Here is an 18693-nt window from a genome sequence, read left to right on the forward strand (position 1 = left end):
TGACACCGGTTAACCAGTCCTTGGCTGTCCATTAGCAATATATTGTTAACAGGTATACTATTCTGTTCCATTTACAAAGATTAAAAATTACTAAAATGCATTTACTTCTTAAATCCGAGAACTGGTATCGAGTGTGACAGAGTCATCAAGGAAGACTACCCATAGCTGGTACCCTGGCATTCATTAAAGACACTCAAGCATCCTGAAGGCCTCTCTCACAAACCATACTCTAACCCCCCCCCCAAAAAAAAACAATGCACACAATCTAATAATCATAATTTCTAAGACTAATAAACAGTTGTTTCAGCATACAAAGGCTTTTTCATTGTGAATGCCATGATTCACTTATAAGCAAACATTATCAGAATGAAGGGTTGAGATGCTACCCCGAGCGATCAGCAGTGGTTAGACAAATTACAAGCATTCCTTCCATCACCTTTTGTGTGTTTCATGTACCGTCCTAAGTAGCAAAGGCACAACCAGATGTGGGTCCTGTGCCCACTGTGCCACTGGAACACAGCAATACAGGGCTGATGAGCCTTTATCAGAGTCAAACCAGCCCTAGGTTGCTTGTGTTCTGGTTCGGCGAGGACCTGTCCTGGCAGTTTGAGCCGGACTGTTTCCATGAGTAGCAGGGTCAAGGCTGATTTGCACATGGCGGGATTCAAACTGAGGTGGCATAGTGAACAAAAGAACAATGGGTTCGGAAGCTACCCCACGCGATCACCAGGGGTTAGACAAATAGCAAGCATTCCTCCCATTATCTTTTGTGTGTTACAAGGACCACAAACAATCTCAGACCGTGTCTTTCGTACAGCACCATCAGTTTTAAAGCCTTCGATGTTTGGTGAACAGTGAGGGACTCTGTACAAACTGGACAAAGGAAGAAAAGTTTGTTGACGAAAAGAAAGCGGAAAGGAGAGGCACACTTTATGGTATTGAGAGAGCGTAGTTTAAACATTACCTATTTTAGATGTGAAATGCTTATATTTAACAATGCTGCATTAATAATATTATTCATTGAAACGTATTTTAAACGTGGAGAATTTTTCACATGCATAAACTAATGTCGACTGTAAGAAATAATTGCTTGTATTATGACTAACTGAAAATATTAACACGTATAAAGATTGCATTTTATTAGAATCCATACGTCTTAAGTTAGCGTGAGTCGAAAACTAGCTGTGTAGCTCTCATATTAAAGCGTATTTTTCTGTTTCTTCAGTGTGCTGACTCGCAAAGGCCATGACCCAGCATTTGTTCTTTTCTCCGCTTATTGTATCATTAACAGTTATATTCCCATCCGCATGCTAGCAGCTTTAGTATAAAAATTATAAGCTTTGCAACAAATATGGACACTTTCAAGGACATCGAATCACGGAAAAGAGAACTCTTGACCCGAAGAGCGTGCCAGAAAATGAAGTAACCCCGGATGTGCCACCTACGAAAAACGTCAATTATGAAGACCAATTAGAAGAATTTAAACTATCATAGAATGACAAGTGCATTACTTAATGTATAATTTGATAGGTTACAGATAATGGGGTGTAGTGACTGTCCAATAGAATTTTGGGGGAATGTATTACAAAAAAGGGATAAAAACTCATGACACGAGAGACAAGACGCATTAGGTAGGGAATGATATCGATTGCATCCAGAAACTCTGTCACTCTATTTGGTGATTTGAGACTTAGACAAAAAACCATCCTCACCCTTAGTAGTCCTTTTACATTTTCCTCCTTATGAGGGAAGTGCCCCCTGCCCTTAGATTAGATAGACTGACGGCGATCTAACTGATGTCCTGAAGACGAAGACTGATCCTGTATGCTGACCTATTTCGAGGAGGGCAATTATACTGTTGCTAATGGAAATTCATTTGTTTGCCTTTTCTTTCTAGGTACCAACTGCTGTGTATTTTTGACAAGAGACCTTAGTTAGATGTTTTCCAAATTGATGTTCTAAATTGTTTTGCATGAAGCCCAACATGCTGATGCTAATTAGTGGCTAGATGAGGCGTTCACCTTGACTGACGTAGCTGACTTGACTGACGTGGTGCTATGCTGAACTAAGACATATAAGAGGTTCTATGCATTTTGATTTGTTTACCTCCTTATTACTATCTTATGTTTGTGATCATTGCATTGTTGAAACCTTATCATAGTTGCCGCATTGTGACTATGCTCTTTTGCTTCTTGGTTTTGAGATTAATACATCTGCTATTAGATTGTAATCAATAGGGAATAAAATTCACAAAACTTCAATAAGGTGTGGTTATTTATGACTGAAAGGTCATGGTTGCGCCGAAGGTTTACTAATGTCTAAAGTGAAATATATTGTGGTGATATATGTTGACAATATTATTGATATATTGATCAGTTGTCTCGTCTTACGGTGTCTCACCACTGGGTCAAAAGATTCATCGGCCTAAAACGAGTCCCGATGTGTATAAATTAACATAGAAGGACGCGTTAGCAGTTCGGAATGTAAACATGAGTGGCAAGCATTAAAGGTAACTGTAAAAAGTGTCATCTTTCTACGGTGAAGGTCCGACAACAGATCCCCAGGGTTCGCCTCAAATCTGTATCACTAAATCATGTAGAAATGTGCTTTTGCATGATAAACATTCTTCTCTGAAGAAAAATCTCTTATCAGCATCCCCAAAAAATATAGGTTTCTCCTCCACTTCTACACTATAAAGAAACTTAATTCTGATATTAAATGGAGCAGGAGGTACCACTTTGTGAGTGTTCAATGCTTTTGATAACTAATATCACAACGTTACAAAAAAAAATTAACCACAACAGCGTTCTGCTGTTGTAACTCCATATCACTTTTTTTTTCAAAATACCCTCTTCCTTTATTCTGTGAACCTGGGCATGGACGCTCTGATCAAGGCTGGAGTTTTAGGTGAATGCAAACTTTTACCACACCATAACCCCGGCAGACATTTCTGTTTGACAAACTGCAAGTTTCTATACAGAGCTAAAGGAAAACACTGAAATGCATGTAAACCAATAACTGAAAGGAAAATTGCATCGGCAGACAAATTCAATAGCTAAAGGTTTAATTGGGACACAATTGTATCCATTCACAGAGCAAGACTTTGAATTGAGAGTGTCTGAATAATCCTGCCAAGACAAGATGAGCATCAGGGAAAGCTAAAACTCACAATGAAGTTTTGTACCATTTAAAAAATGACTATTTGCATGTCAACTGGAGAAGTGTAGTGTCAAATATTAAAAGACAGATGATATCATTATCTTGGGGTACACAACAAGCAAAATCATTTGACTGGCTAAGCAAGGGAAACATGATTTGAGAAGGTAATATTTAACATGAAAAATTATATGAAGGATATATTAATAAACAATGCAAAAATTAAATATGCGTAAATCATGGCCATTGAAAATGTATGGCTGTGAAGTTGCCAATTTCCTGCTTCTCCAAGAAAGATTAACAGAAATTTAAATTAATCAATAGGTACATTATACTGTTAATGAGTTAAAGATTATGTTACCATGAATACCGTATGTAAACAAAATCAGGCAAGTAAACTACAAATGGATAATCCTGACGTGCGCAGGTTTGCCTAACTTGACTACTAAACAGACATCTGGTGGTCAAGCACATAACTTCATTTGGAAATAGGTTGCAGTAAAATGAATGAATGACAGTTCAGGGCAGTAGTTAAAACCAATTTGGCAAAATCAAAATAGAACATATGAATATATTTGATGGAACAAATCTCTGAGGCGCCCAGTCCAAAATACTAGGGCATATTAAAGCAGTATTTCTGACCCCAGAATTATTAATACAATACGGATTGGTAATTACAAGGGACAAGAAACCCCTCTGTATTCAGACACTTCCCCTGAGAAATTGAGAATATCCAGGGAAATCTATGATTTCCAATCACCTGATTCTAATGGCCATTCCTCACTTTCAGACCATTTTCCATCAGCTTATTTTGGCAGTTTTTTGTTTTTTTGTTTAACTGTGTTACTTGTAATCCTAACTCAGAGTCTGGGCCAAGTGTATTTGACAAGTATCAATGCTTTAAATTTAGAGAGTAAATGTACAAAGATTGCACTAGAACTCAATTTAAAAAAGATTAAGACTTCAAATCTTCCACAGCCGCAGGATTTCGAGGTCTGAGGGATTCAGATTTCAGCTGGTAGAATCGGTTCATTGACATGGAAACCATGTTTGGATATATCAGTTTAAAGCAGGCAAATCAATTCACTAGCAAATTATATATGCAAAACCCGAGATGGGGAAATCCTCAATCTCCAATATGGCTAGAATACTACATAAAGTTCAAGGGAAATCATCCACAGTGCAGTGTTTTGATTTATGACAAGCATTAATATATGGGTAGGTAGGTCAAACTTGGGTCTCAAATGTTATACGATTCTTGGCAACATGATTTTCGATTTTGCTCAGAAGTATCAACCTATCTTGTAAAACAAAGGAAACTTTAATATTATTGATGCTAAGTAATTGCACAATGAAAATTCATGTTTTCTCCTTTAAATATTTAGGGGCATATTTACAAGAAAGTGGCCCATCAGTCCTGATGTGCTAATTTTCTGGCGTTGCCCTGTGCCCCCTAACACCACCATGAGTGTGCCGTATTTACAACAGGGCTTACCAATGGTGCACATTAGGACAATAGTGTCAAAAATGTTGACGCGATTGTGGCTCTTTGCAGGGTTAGCACCAAAAATGATGGCGCTAATCCTGCCAAGTCAAGGGAGGCCCACTGAAAATAATGGCAGCGTCACCTTGATGCCTGCCTCAGGCAAGCGTTAAAAATGACACTAAAAATAGCACAGTGAAAGTTTGTAAATTTCACTGCGCCATTTTTACGTTACCCCCTGCGTGGGAACGCCCCCTTGCATACATTATGCTTGGCGCAAGCATAATGTGGCGGAGGGGGTTACGAAGTGGAGCAATGGAGGCACGAGGTGCTTGTAAATATGCCCCTTAGACTTTGTCTGCTGATTTTTAATCATTCCTGTAAAGCCTTATGTGAAACTTCGTGGCACTAAAAACCACAACCTGTCAGCAATTTTGGGAGAACAAGGTGGGAAAATGCTAAACGACCTGCCAGGGAAAACACAAATTATTCCAGAAGCACAGTATTAAAACATTATTATACTATGCCACTACAAATCATGGTTTACTTCAATCACCTGATATCTCTATTACATTGCATTAAATAAACTACCCGGCGTGATATATGTAAATACATATTATAATTTGAAGATTTTATTTGAACGCAACAACAGATTTCTTTCAGAAAATGTCAAACGAAACATACATCATCAGTTGGGTGTTGCTATGTCCAATGGGCATTACCAAAGGGAAATTGTACTCGTAATTTTGGAATATATGTGTGCAACAGTGTTCATGCTGTTTGTATGTAAACAATCTCAGCCCAGTAGCAAAGATCTGAACAATCAAAAACATGTTAGCTCATTTTAGAAAATGTATTCATTTTCCCAGCTGGGTTATTATTGTTGGTACATTAGCTGGAGGTGGGAAATTGTTTTGGGGATTTATGTTGACATAGTGATATACAGAACCTGCATTTTAACTATAAATACTACAAAGTGAAAATCTGCTTTTGTAAATGGCCTTCTTTCCTCATCACTGACTGTTCCTGAAATGAGCTGGAGGGTGCAAAGTCCTTAACCATCTACCTTTTATTTCGTCTGCTGTTTTTGGTGGCTTTTTAATACGTTGGACAGTTGTAACATTTTAATTGTTAATCTTGTACAACCTACTTCAGTGTATTCATCCTCTATCGTAATTTTGCAGACAAAGCTACGTTCGAGGTTTTTGTCTGGCAGGGTTATACATTTTTGATGCTTGTGTTTACAATGTTCTCTCTATCTATACTTTATTTTGATGGATAACCATTTGTCTCAGGTTGGTCAAAGAGAGGTAGACCTTGATGGAGGTAGGGTATGGCAGATATCCTTGCACGTAATACACTGCACATCAGTGGAGGCAAAGCTACCCTCCATCCTCAAAACACATATAGCTTGTCTGTGGTTTTACTGGCCTGTAAACTGGATCTGCACTGTTCTTTCATTGGCTAGAACATCTAATGCGCTTGAGTGTTTTTACTTGTGTAACAAAGATTTATTTGTTTTAAGCTGGCACATCAAGCATTTCACACATCCTCTCATTAATCACGCAATACAGTGATCATAATAATTTAAGAACTTCTGAGAAATCAATAGCATACAGGACGGCCAGCAGCCTCCTAAAAGGCCACAATACAAACCAGATGTTCAGAATACCACTCAAAACAAACGTAAAAACAATGAGCATGAACAGGATTATATACACTGTCTGAAATTTGGGGAGGTCCCTGCCCATATGAATAAACGTCGGGTGCCCACAATGAATCAGGAAAGCGTTTTCAAACTCCCACTTAAAAATGATCCATCACTTGTAGCACCAGAGGACGGCTATACTAACATATTTCACGAATTGCAAACACAGTACAATGCAGGAAAAAAAGAGAAGGCAAGTGATTGCATCAGGTCAATTAAAACATAAAAAGTAAAGATAAACCATTTTTAACAAACAAAAGATGGTAGTTAGTCTCCAGTACCTCCAATGCTTCGCTGACCGCATCAGACTTATCAGGCAGGTTTGCTGAATTTTGAACCTTTTCCTCCAGGGTATTTAGCCAAACAGTTTCCTGGTCAAGATAGTGAACCAATTCCATCCAGCAAGACCACACTTCCTAAAGGAGGTAGGGAATCACAGATTTTCTTTACCATGTCATGCATGCAGCTTTTTCAAAACGGATTAATTCTATATACAGATCTAGCAATCTAAAAGTAATGTGCCTTAAAGGATCCTTCTGATTTCTAATTCACCTAGAGTAATGTTAATCTGTGGGTGGATCAGAAAATGTATTTTCACACGCTTAGTTCTCAGATACCGAGATTAGCGTCCCTCCAGTTTTCCCCCACAACTAAAAAGCATCATCCCAAAATGGGTCATGCCATTTGGGATTGCTGGTGCTCAAGTGAAAGGTACAGGATGCAAGAGCCTACACTGCTTTGAAGGTAACTGACAATACCCATTGATGAGGAAGGGCCCACGCAGCAAAATAGAGCTTGTGAGTTGTAAGAGCATAAAGACAAAAAATAAATCAAAGATGTGAAGAACTGCCCGGGGAGCAGGAGCACCCTAGACAGACTAAATGTAGTAGCTAAAGAAGGCATGAGCAGCAGACAAGGCGCTACAGAGAGCACTATTTGCTTGGAACCCTGCTAATGTTACATTAAAAAAAGTTCTGGTATCAGATGTTCTTGGAATTTTAGAGCTGGCTCAAAAGGAGGAGGAGGAGGGGGGATACTCCCACTGTTGGCCACAAAGTAGCGGCAATTAAATTAGCTAAATGTGGAAAAAGTACCAATCAGAGATTTAAAGGAAAAGTGATTATTTCTAATCTGCGGCTATGTAGGAAATTGTATTGGCAGCATGATAACCCGATCAAACCACCAATTTGATATCTTTTATAAACCACTTTTGCAAAGACGGGTATTTGGTTCTATATAATCTTGAGCTTGAGTCTCTAAAAATAACAGGCTATGCATACATAATCAATCTAATCATTGCAAACAATAAGGTGAACAAATCTTCAATTCGTTATTCATTTTCCAGTAATTGTTGTATTTGAGATTTCAAAACTACTAAGCCCTGATGAACTGACACACTGAATGCAAACGTTGAGAAACATTTGTTGGCCTTTGAGTTTGCAGTATATTTTTGAATACTCCTTTATAAGTTCGTTGTCGAGTAGAGTGAATTAAAACATACTATTTGGAATAAAAAAAAAAAAGTTCCTGCTTTAAGTTTTTCCTTTAGATATCTTTAATAGTACAGGTAGGAATGGTCTCTACGGCCTACAGGTTTACTTAGTGGGTCCTTCTGTATAGGGTGCACCTTACAATCTTGGATTTGTTTTGAAAGTCAATACCTCACGTAGGTGAGACCTGTTAGTTTGCCAACACTTGTTCAGACAATCAATGATCAAGCATGTGTCACTTCAGAGGACCTGGAATCTTCTACTCACAGAAACTAGCCAATTTCACTGGAAAGGGTCAAGAACTACATAAGGAAGGCCAGCCAGTAAAACTTCGAAAGGAAGAGAAACAACTAATAGCTTTAAGAAAGGATTAGGTTAACCCCACCTATTCGGATCCGCCAAGTAGGCATTTTGTTCAACAATTCTGGGGGGAATGGCTACATGGTTCGGATGTGGCACACTAAAAAAATTGACTGTGGAGAAGGAAGCAAAAATGGGTGGCAGGCGATAATATAAGAGCTACTGAATTTGAGTTTATTCACTTCTACGTTGAAAAATGCTCTTTGTAAGAGATAAACATTGGTGAATAACTGCAAGGTGGTCTCCTCTTCATGCTTAACCTGCAAAAACTGTGTCATCCTACTACCAATATCTTTCTGAAATTAACGATGTTGAGACCCCCCCACCCACCCCCCCCCAAGACAGAATCATCTCCATCCAAATACTAAACAAACTTTTGGTATGCCAATTTAGTCCACGTAGACCTCATAAACACACGACAGAGAAGCTAGAAACACCTGATGAAAAAGGCAAAAAATTGCGAAAAAAATGAAACGATCTAATGGATTGTGCTTCCAGCTGACATCTACTTTGTTCTGAGTCACGCGTTTGAATACAGACAAGGAAAACTCCCTGCTTTTGAGATCAGAATGCCAGGATTCAAATTCTTGGCCTCTAGAATACTGCATTTATACTCTCAGCTCACTGAGACATACTCCCTGCTAGTTATCCCCGTTATTTATAAGGCTTTGAAATGTCTTGCGGAATGATATCAAATGCTATATAAAAATACAGGTTTGACATCATTATCATCCACCTCCTCAGGCAGTCATTCTGTCCTCTACCAGCCACTGTCTCCTTTTCTGTTTGCTCAATCTCGCTTAACAATGTGATAGGACATCTAGGGCCTCATGTACAATTCACAAAATCACAGGATTTGTGACGGCAAAATGACATTTTTTTCTTTTTACTAAAACTATTTTGCAAGTCAAAAAGGCCTTCCCGACTCATAAAAAGAGTTTTGCAACCCATATGGTTCCCAACTAGGGTGAGGTATGAAAGGGACATCCACTCCTAACTGTCAGATGCAATGGTAAGCATTAAAGGTTTCCAATCACAATTACAGATGCAAACCACTGATCAGTTACGCACATCTTACAGAAGGTGGCAAAAGGTTTGCAAATGGGAAGGTGACATTTTGGGACACCATCCCCTATAAGAATTCTGTCGGGGCGACCTTGTGAGCGGCAGGCAGTGGGTCCAGGGAGCACTATCTGTAACTCCTAATGAATTTCAAGCAGTAAGCTTTTTTTTAAAAATAATAATAATAATACATAAATAAACAGCACCAGTTCAAGTTGAAGAAAGTGAGTTGATTTAAACCAACAAAAAGGAAAGTTATCTATTTTTTATTGCAAACACAGGTATTGTGGTACTCCCTTCCTTGGAGGCCCACACCCCTGTATTCGTTATTTTTTTGAGGGGATCCAAACAGCGACCTGCCAAGTTAAAATTTATTAGGTAAGTCGTTTTGCGACCTTCTGCAACTGGAGATTTTCTGATAGGACCTATTAGTACAGAGGTTGCAATGCAAAATTAAAGACTGGTCGAAAAGGTTGGTGCACAATATGCAACCACTTTTTGCGACCATTCTTCCCATGCATCTCAAGCCTAATTCACAGGTCGAAATGACTGTTGATCCTCGTTATAGGGGAAAGACAAAAAATGTCACATTTACAGTGAGTAAACTTGCCTTGGAAAGCAAGCCGACAGGAAAAAATAATCGTACAAACAAGTTCAGAAAGGAGCAGGCTAATAGGAAGATAACATATCACTGACTTAAGGGCACGTCAATCACTGTGCAGAACACAGCAATTGACATGAACGAATATGTGCGTGCCAGTGCAGTTTACCATGTCCCTTTCAACTGGTTCAGAAAAACATTTTTAAATAATGTCACAAGGTGGCAGCATTCACAAGTTGTGAATTCAAAAGACCTCAGATTCGGAGAAATATTTGAACAGCAGTGGTAAAGCAAGAAGGTCTCGCCTTTCAGTTGTATTACATGACAATTTGGCTTCGACGATGCCTTTTGACGATGTTCTTCCACAATAGCAAAAGGAAGAAATTCAAGTGTTTATATAACTGCTTGAAATATATTACAAAAAAAGAGAGTAGGTATCAACGTTTCCTCACGCCTGCTTATTGACACACCTGAAGATTGCATCAAATTTACTTTCCCACAAAAAACTGTTAAAAATTGGAGTCTGCGTGTAGTGTTGGGGGCCCTAGGCCCTCATGCTACAGAATAAAGTGACGCAGCCACAGTAGCATGGTAGTAGGAACTGGCCACAGGCACGTGCGCCAGCCCTTTTTATTGGCAAGGTCACCTGACTGGTGACGCCTGTGTTGGGTGGGTGTGCTAGGACACTACACTGCCCTTTCAAAAAACTTAGATGAATTCAAAGGGAATGTCTCAAACCAGAAAACCCAGATATCAGGTATAACATAAAAAAAAAACCCACATTTTTCAGTTTGCAAGCCTCAAGAGAAATAGTATTTGGTACCCAGTGAAGGGATACAAACATGCCAGTTTTACGACCCAGATGTTCTGCTAGTGCTCTTATCAATCAGCACATCAACGAAGCAACTTTAAGCGGTGTCATAAAACCACGTCATTGTTGCGCCTGGCTAGGAAAATGCTCCACCTGGGCCTTGCTACAGCCATGGTGAAAGAAAGCAGTTTGGCGGACCAGACTGGGTGGTCACTTCTTAATATGTCATCTTTCCTGCTCCAAGCTAAGCCAGATACTGACAGAACACGCATGTCCTCCGAGCAAAGCTTGCAGCCCGGGCCACGGAACCAGCCACGTGGCTCGTCAGCACGCAGAGAACAGCTTCGAATATTGCTACTGATGAACCATATTTTTAGCACAAAATGGAGGCGAACTGAATAACGGTGCTCTGATGGCATCTCTGTTGTTTTTCAGAGCACCAGAATTAAAAAATACTGAAAAAAAACTTGTACGAGATACCAACAAAAATTATAATGTTTCCTATGTATACATCTATATTTCCTTTTTCCGACAGGCGTTTTATAGAATGCTGTCAAGAAAAAGATGTCAGGTAAAGGGATATGAAATTAAGAAAAAAAAATCTGCAAATCTGAATACTAAAAGGAACTCTCAAGATAATAGTTACAATATGCCAACAATTGCCAAGAGAATAAAATGGAGGGATTAGGTACCAAAACGCCATGCTCGTGGAAATTCAACAAAACAACTGTTGGACTGATTCAAGAAACAGCTGCCTATAATTCTTCTCCTTCCAGTACCCACCTCTAGGGTGTAGCACTTCCCGCTGATTCGATTGCAGAGTTGTTGGTATTTCTCCAATACTTCGTCCAGCTCAGTCGTCAAGTCCTGGCCACCAGAGGGCGCCTTGGCATTTAACATCTTAATGTTGTCTTTCAAAATCTTCACTCGCACCTCCTTCTGCATCACTTCCTCTTTCGCTCTCTGCGTGTACAAAACGACGTGTTTCAGCTGAAAATTGCCTTTTACTGTCAATTATACTTAGCTCAAACTGCCCATCTAGCAATGTCGGACTAATCTCGAGTGGTCTGCACCCCCTGCCCTATACATGAACTGAGGACTTCAGGACCCACTATAATGACTGACAAACACATACGCACACACAATTTTACGTACTCTTGCATGACTTTGTAAATTGGCCCCAAGACATCTCCAGTGGTAATATTAATATACAATGAGTGCAATATTCAGATACAATTAGAGCAACTAGTACATTTACAAAGGACAGGGCACTCCTTAACTGACAGCCAGTTGTACGTTCTGTGGCAGTTTCACAAAGGCATGTACGACTGCTTAAAAGCATACTCCTATAGTACTGCTTCTCATACTAATACACATTTTTGCAAAACGGCCCACTAGATTCCAGTTTAGAAATGCAGTAAGGCAGTTGTAACAGGTTTTTTGTCCATGACCAGGCTATCAATGGTGCAGAAGATGTGGTTGCACCAGGGGTCCATTAATACATGTTCGGCTTGTTCAGGTGGTGGTAATGTGGTAATGAATCCCCATCTAGCTAGAGAAATGAATTCTAGTCTTCTGTTTGATAAGCTGCTTTTTAGGTCTTTTTGCTGCTAGCTTCAATACTTGAAACTAGGAAACAGCACCAAAAAATGCAGGACACCTGAGCCAAAGGCCACTTCTTTTCAACAAAATAATATAAGCATCTCTCGCTAACACCCTCTTCAATGCGTGCACAAAGCCTCTTGTTCGGGTCGTTGAGGGTTATGATTTGGATGTCTAGATGCAAGCCAAGAACAGACAAGAGATAGCAACAACGCTCAGCTAAGATGGAAAGCACAGGTTCCCCCTTGTACTGTATGCCCAGGTGATATAGAGTACAATTCCTCTCGTGGGAACTGAGGCAGAGGTGCTGGCCTTTTATGGTCGGTCCTCTGACCCTCTTGATTAGTCATTTAATGGCCATTGTGCAATCACTGTTCCTAAAAAAATACATAAAATAATACTGATTCATTTTAAGTGCAGAATAAAATCTAGATTTGGGCACAAAGATCTAGAGTCTTTGTAGTGCAAATGTGTTACCAGGCTGAATTTTCGTAGGGCTACCAGATTGGAAGGGAAGAAATATATAGCATTCTCAGACAGTAGTAAGACTGAAATGGCATCTTACACCCAACTATGACTTGTAGGACTCGGAACTGCCAGGTCAGACTGCCTGGCAGTAGTAACATTGCCTGCTTAGAGCAATTTTCCAACCACAATTTCAGGTCACCAGACAATAAGGTGCTGAGTGTCTTCATCAACTAACAGGTTTTTCAAAAAGGTTAAGACTCGTCTGGGAATTACACTGAATCATGCCAACTCCATCTCTCAAGTAGCTTCATTAATAGTTGTCAGTCCCACCAAAACACAGTAGCCACATTGATTTTAAATGCAAAGGAAAGAGAACACATCTCTTCAGAACATCTGAATGATTCACTGGCTTCCGATGTCAACTAGTCAGCACTGAGGTGCTCAGTCTAGCTCACAGGATTGATTTCAGTTAGATTTATTCTTAATTCAAATGAATTTGCTCAAACGCTAAGATACGTAATAGCTGATCTTCTCTCAGTTTACAAAGGAAGAATGCTGCTCACCAGATGCTCAACACTAAAACAGCATTCCTGCCTCCCTGTACATCGAAGAGGACAATATATAAGTTCAAAACTTGCTAAAAGGGAAATCATTCACAGGAAGTACAAACAAAAACCATGAGTTCCATCATCAGGCTCCATTTTCCTGCAAATAAAAAAATCACTGCAATTTTCTTCTGGTCTCTCGCAGTTAAGAAGCTGCTTGAATGGATGCAACGTAGTAAGGTGGTCACATTTAACAGAAACCAAAGCAGTGGTCTGTACCCTGGATATCTGTATTGTTATGACAACTGCAACATTTTATTCTCCTGCGAATCCTTTCATGCAAGCACAGATGTCAGGGGTATTCTATGAGCTCACAAAACTCTTTAACTATAGACACAAGACAATACTTTGAGAAGTGTTTGTTGCAATTTTCCAACTTCAAGGAACTGCTCTGCCCAATCCTATCATAAGGGAAAGAGAATGGAGCCAGCAACCAATGGGGCACAGACAAACCAAAAGAAGGCACCTTTATTCTCTTCGCACCAAATGGTGATCTACTCTACGGTTTCACAGTACACAAAGCTATACCATTCTCTAATCACTACTTTAGTTTAATGCTTTGAACAAAAAAGAGTAAAATATGTATATTGATTTTGAATCCAGTTGAGTGTTAAATATCAGCTATACTCAAGAAACAAATATATCCTACCCTCATCTCTTCCACTGCACTCTCAAGCTCTTCCGGAGACTTGTATTCAAAGTCCTTTTCCAGATAGTCCTCCTCAGCTTGTGTCATCCACTCTTGCATCTCAGACAGATCCTTCTTCAAGTTGGAAGCTCTTTCTTGACTTTCGGCCAACATACTCTTCTCCTGCAAAATCTAGGATAAGACAGCACATTTGTTGTTGGTATTCAAGGCACCGAGATGGCAATCAAGAGTTTCCAACAAAATGTTATGAGAAATATATTGACCTCATTTGCCTGTATAATTATGTACATTTTTGCTTCTAAAGTTTGCGAACAGAATTGGCTGGTGTGTACTCATACAATGGGGACTTTTATTTGGTCCTGGCAGCATACCACTAAAGTTACCTGGCAGGTGTAGTGGTAGATAATGTAGCACAATAATGGTCTAAATACAATTTAAAAATCATTGTTAAAATTGATTAGCAATTGATTATCGTTCAAGCACAGTTTAAAGTTGCCTGGGAACAAGCAAGTCAGGGAAACCACCACTATTAACGTAAAAACAAAGGACTGACGTAGGGCCAGCAATATCAAAAATCTGCTAGTGCACTTTCAATTTGGTGATGTTTGAGTGTATGCTGGAACACATCAAAGATCTTATTTTGAGTTTCTAAGAGCTCATCAATTTCCATCATGCCTTCTGCCTACAAGGGCAGGCCATATTCTAATCAACAGCACTTGACTGCATGAAAGATTTGTCTGACATCATTGCAAGCTTTAAGCAGCTCTTTACTTACTACAAGCTTCACTTGAATTAAACAAATTGACTAATGATGGCCACTGAGAAACAAAAAACCTGATAAATTTTCAGAAGGGAAAAATCAAGCTGTACTTTCCCAGAAGAGTTTGGTGAATTATTCGATGACAAACAATCTTAGGTGATTCTGTCTCATTTCGGGCAAAGTATCAGAATATGACTTAATGTGTCCATACATCACAAGCTGAGGCAGTACAAAAAACTATGGCCTCAGTATGCCTCCCCCTGCATGTTAACTGGCACGTGCACATTAAAAATTGACTGATCATGGAATGATGTACCAGCCTAAATATCAGCACTGTATACATAAGACTACATACAAAATTAAAAACACAATGACAGATGAGAATAACTAGGAGCATCACGTGAAGAGACATATTAGAAAACCTAAATTCTTTATCAACGCTCCTAAAATTATGAGGTAGGAGTTGAAGAAAAGTTACTTACCTTCGGTAACGCTTTATCTGGTACAGACTATGGGGAGCATTATGACCCTGGCGGTCACTAGACCTCCACGGTCACAGTTGCGGTCGGACCGCCGTCAAAGTGGTGGTCTGACCGCAACATTATGACGTGGCGGAGCCGCCACAGTCCAACTGCCGACACCGCCAAGCTACCGCCAGCCTGCAGCCTGGCAGTCCCGGCAGTTGTAATCCACCAGGGCAGCGCTGCAAGCAGTGCTGCCCTGGGGATTACGAGTCCCCATCCGCCAGCTTGTCCATGGCGGTAAACACCGCCAATGAAAGGCTGGTGGAATGGGGTACTTAAGGGGCCCCTGGGGGCCCTGTGCTGCCCATGCACTTGGCATGGGCAGTGTAGGGGCCCCCATACACAGCCTCATTGCGCATTCCACTGCCCGGATTACGGGCAGTGGAATGCGCAACGGGTGCTGCTGCACCCGCTGCACCGCCACATTGCAGCCGGCTCCATTTGGAGCCGGCTGCAATGTTAAGGCCCTGGTCCCCTCTGGGCCGGCCTAAGGAAACACTGTTTCCACCCGCCGGACCAGCAGGGAAACCATAATAGGGCCGGCGAGGTTCAGGCCGCACAGGCAGCCTGACGGTGGTATAGCATTGGCGGGCAGCCTACGCCGCCTGCCAATGTCATAATGAGGGACATAATCTAGCGGCACATTCCTTACCTTTGAATTTCCTCAGGCGTCAGACTAGATCCTGAAGATTTTTCGTGAACAGTAGCCCTGCGCGCCAGTAGGTGGCGTTGATTGCTCCTCATGCGTTGTCGGAGCCAGAAGCGATGTTGCGGTACCAATCTAGGAGCCACCCAGGCGCACTTCACCCGACTTTCCACACCAGAAGCACAGAGCCATGAAGTGCATAGACCACTGGTGTGAACAAATGGGACCCTGAAAGAGATCAGCACTGTCCCTAGAAATCGATTTGCAGAGCAGGGAGGAAGGGTGGGTCGGTGTGGAATCTGCGGCTAGATATAGTCTCTACCAGCAAAGGCGTTACCCAAGGTAACTTACTTGTTCATCTGATAGAGACTTCCAGCCCCAGATACCTTATCTTTGAATATTGATACCCAAGCAATACCTCAATGGAGGTGGGTCCGTGGACCAATTTCAAACAAGGAAGTTCTGCAGGACAGAACGGGCAAAGTGCCCATTCCTACGGACCGGACTGTCCAGACAGTAGTGTTTGGTAAACTTGTGCAGAGACGCCTACGGTGCTGCCTAGCAGATGTCCAGGACCGGCACTCTGTGTTCTAACACTGTGGTCACAGCTTTAGCTCTGGTAGAATGAGCTTGCAAGCCATCAGGAGGCTGCTTCTTGTCCAATGCGTAACAGATTTTAATGTAGAGCATGACCCATCTGGAGATGTTCAGCTTGTGCGCCGCTCAACCTTTCTTCGCAGCAATATACCCCACAAAAAGTTGCTCATCCACCCAGAACTCTCGTGTCCGGTTAAGGTAGAACAACAACTGTCTTTTTGGATCTAGACAGTGGAGTCACCTCTCTTCTTTTGAGGGATGTTGAAGAGTGAAAAAGGTTGGCAATGTGATTGATTGGCCTACATGAAATGGGGTGACAACCTTTGGCAGAAATGAGGACCTTGTGCGAAGTACCAGTTTGTCAGGGTAGACAGAGAGCTAAGACAGCTTAGATGATAAGACCTACAGCTCACTCATTCTGCGGACAGATGTAATTGCCACAAGGAAGGCTGTTTTCAATGTCAGAAGCCTGAAGGGACACTTGTGGAGAGGATCGAAAGGAGCACACATTAAGAATGTTAAGACCGATTGAAATCCCATGGAGGCGTGATGACTGGTGAAGGAGGAAAAAGATGACCAAGACCCTTTAAAAACCTATGAACAATAGGGGATTTGAGCAAGGAGGGTCGTTCAGGCAGCCGCAAGAAGGCAGAAAAAGCAGACAGACAGCCCTTAAAAGTGCACAGAGCAGGGCCCTGCTGTGCAAGCGGAAGAAAAAAAAAAAGCAAGACTTCAGATAGGATCGATATGTTTTTCTGCACACCACAAATCTTTTCCAATGGCAGGCACATACCATCTTGGTAGGTAGATGCCTGGCTGCCAGAATAACTCAACAGACTTCGGGAGGAAGGTAGAAAGCTGCTAACTGCTGCCGCTTAATCTCCATGCAGAAAGGCAGGAAGTGGACAGGTTTGGCTGAGGAACCTTCCTCTGCTGCTGCGACAGAATATCCTCCCAGAGGGGTAGCCTGACAGGAGGCTTGATGGCCATACTCAATAATTCAGGATACCAGACTCTCCATATCCAGTCAGGAGCCACGAGGATAACTTGGGCCTAGTCGTCCCTGATCTTCTTGAGAACTATGGGCAGGAGTGGCCAGGGCAGAAAAGAGTACAGGAGGCCAGAGCTTCACTTGAGACAAAAAGCGTCTCCGAGCAAGAGCTGCCTTGGAAACTCCAGCATGCAAAACTCTTGATATTGTTCAATCTCGGCGGAGGTGAACAGATCTAACCAAGGCTCTCCCCCACTGATGAGACCTTGCTTGTGCCACCTCCGGGTGGAGACTCCATTTGTGATCCAGCAGGTATTGACAGCTGGGTTCGTCTTCCCTAGCATTCAGAGAGACCACCACTCATATGCCCTGCTGTTCCAGTCAAGTCAAGAGAGCTAGGGCTCTCTTGACATGGAGTCCACAATCCTACCTGCCCTGTTTGCTGCATTACCACATGACAGTGGTGTTGTCTGTGAACACCTGCACTATCCTTCCCTTGACAGAGGGTAAAAAGGCTTTCAATTCTAGACAGATCGCTCAGCACTTCAGCATGTTGATGTGGAGTCCTGATTCTGCCGGAAACCATAGTTTGTTGATCTCCACCTCTCCCATATGGACCCCCCCATCCCAGGAGTGATGCATCTGTCACTACTGTCAGATCTGGTAGGAGAAGGGAGATGGTCCTGCCTCTGACCCAATCTAGGCTTGTTAGTCACCACTGCAGATCTTGTGCAGATCCCTCCAAGATCTGGACCACATCGGAGAGATTCCCCTGACGCTGTCCCCACTGGAACTTCAGGTCCCACTGCTGAGCCCGCATATGCCAGGGGACACGTGACACTAGCAGGCTGCAGAAGGCCATACGGCCCAGCAGCCTCAGAGTCAGTCTCACCAAAATGCAGGATTGAGGTGCAACATCGGTCTCATAGCCTGAATATCCCTTACTTGCCACTTAGGAGGATAATCCCAAAACTGCACCATACCCAGAACAGTTCTGATGAAAGGAAGCGTCTGAAAGGGAGTCAGGTGTGGCTTTGTCATCTTGATAGTGAACCCCAGCGAGTGCTGAAGGTCCGCCGTAGTCTGGAAGTGGGAGACGACAGCCTTGAGCGAGCCCACATTCAAAAGTCAGTCATCGAGATAGGGGAAGACCCTTGATCTCTGCAGATGGGCTGCAACC

At 41.7% G+C, this 18693-nt stretch overlaps 1 protein-coding gene across 4 annotated transcripts in view; it reads right to left on the reverse strand.

Moving 5' to 3' along the window:
• UTRN (utrophin) overlaps positions 1 to 18693 on the reverse strand; it is a 1374288-nt gene that overhangs the window by 902093 nt on the left and 453502 nt on the right. For all 4 annotated transcript variants that reach the window (XM_069235249.1, XM_069235248.1, XM_069235247.1 and 1 more), the window contains exons 26-28: positions 13996 to 14166; positions 11455 to 11634; positions 6629 to 6763 (exon numbers count right to left, since the gene is read on the reverse strand). In XM_069235249.1, coding sequence (XP_069091350.1) covers positions 6629 to 6763; positions 11455 to 11634; positions 13996 to 14166 — 486 coding nt within the window. The remainder of the gene's footprint in view (positions 1 to 6628; positions 6764 to 11454; positions 11635 to 13995; positions 14167 to 18693) is intronic.

This window comes from Pleurodeles waltl, chromosome 5 (genome assembly GCF_031143425.1).
Source record: "Pleurodeles waltl isolate 20211129_DDA chromosome 5, aPleWal1.hap1.20221129, whole genome shotgun sequence".
NCBI classification, from domain to species: Eukaryota; Metazoa; Chordata; class Amphibia; order Caudata; family Salamandridae; genus Pleurodeles; species Pleurodeles waltl.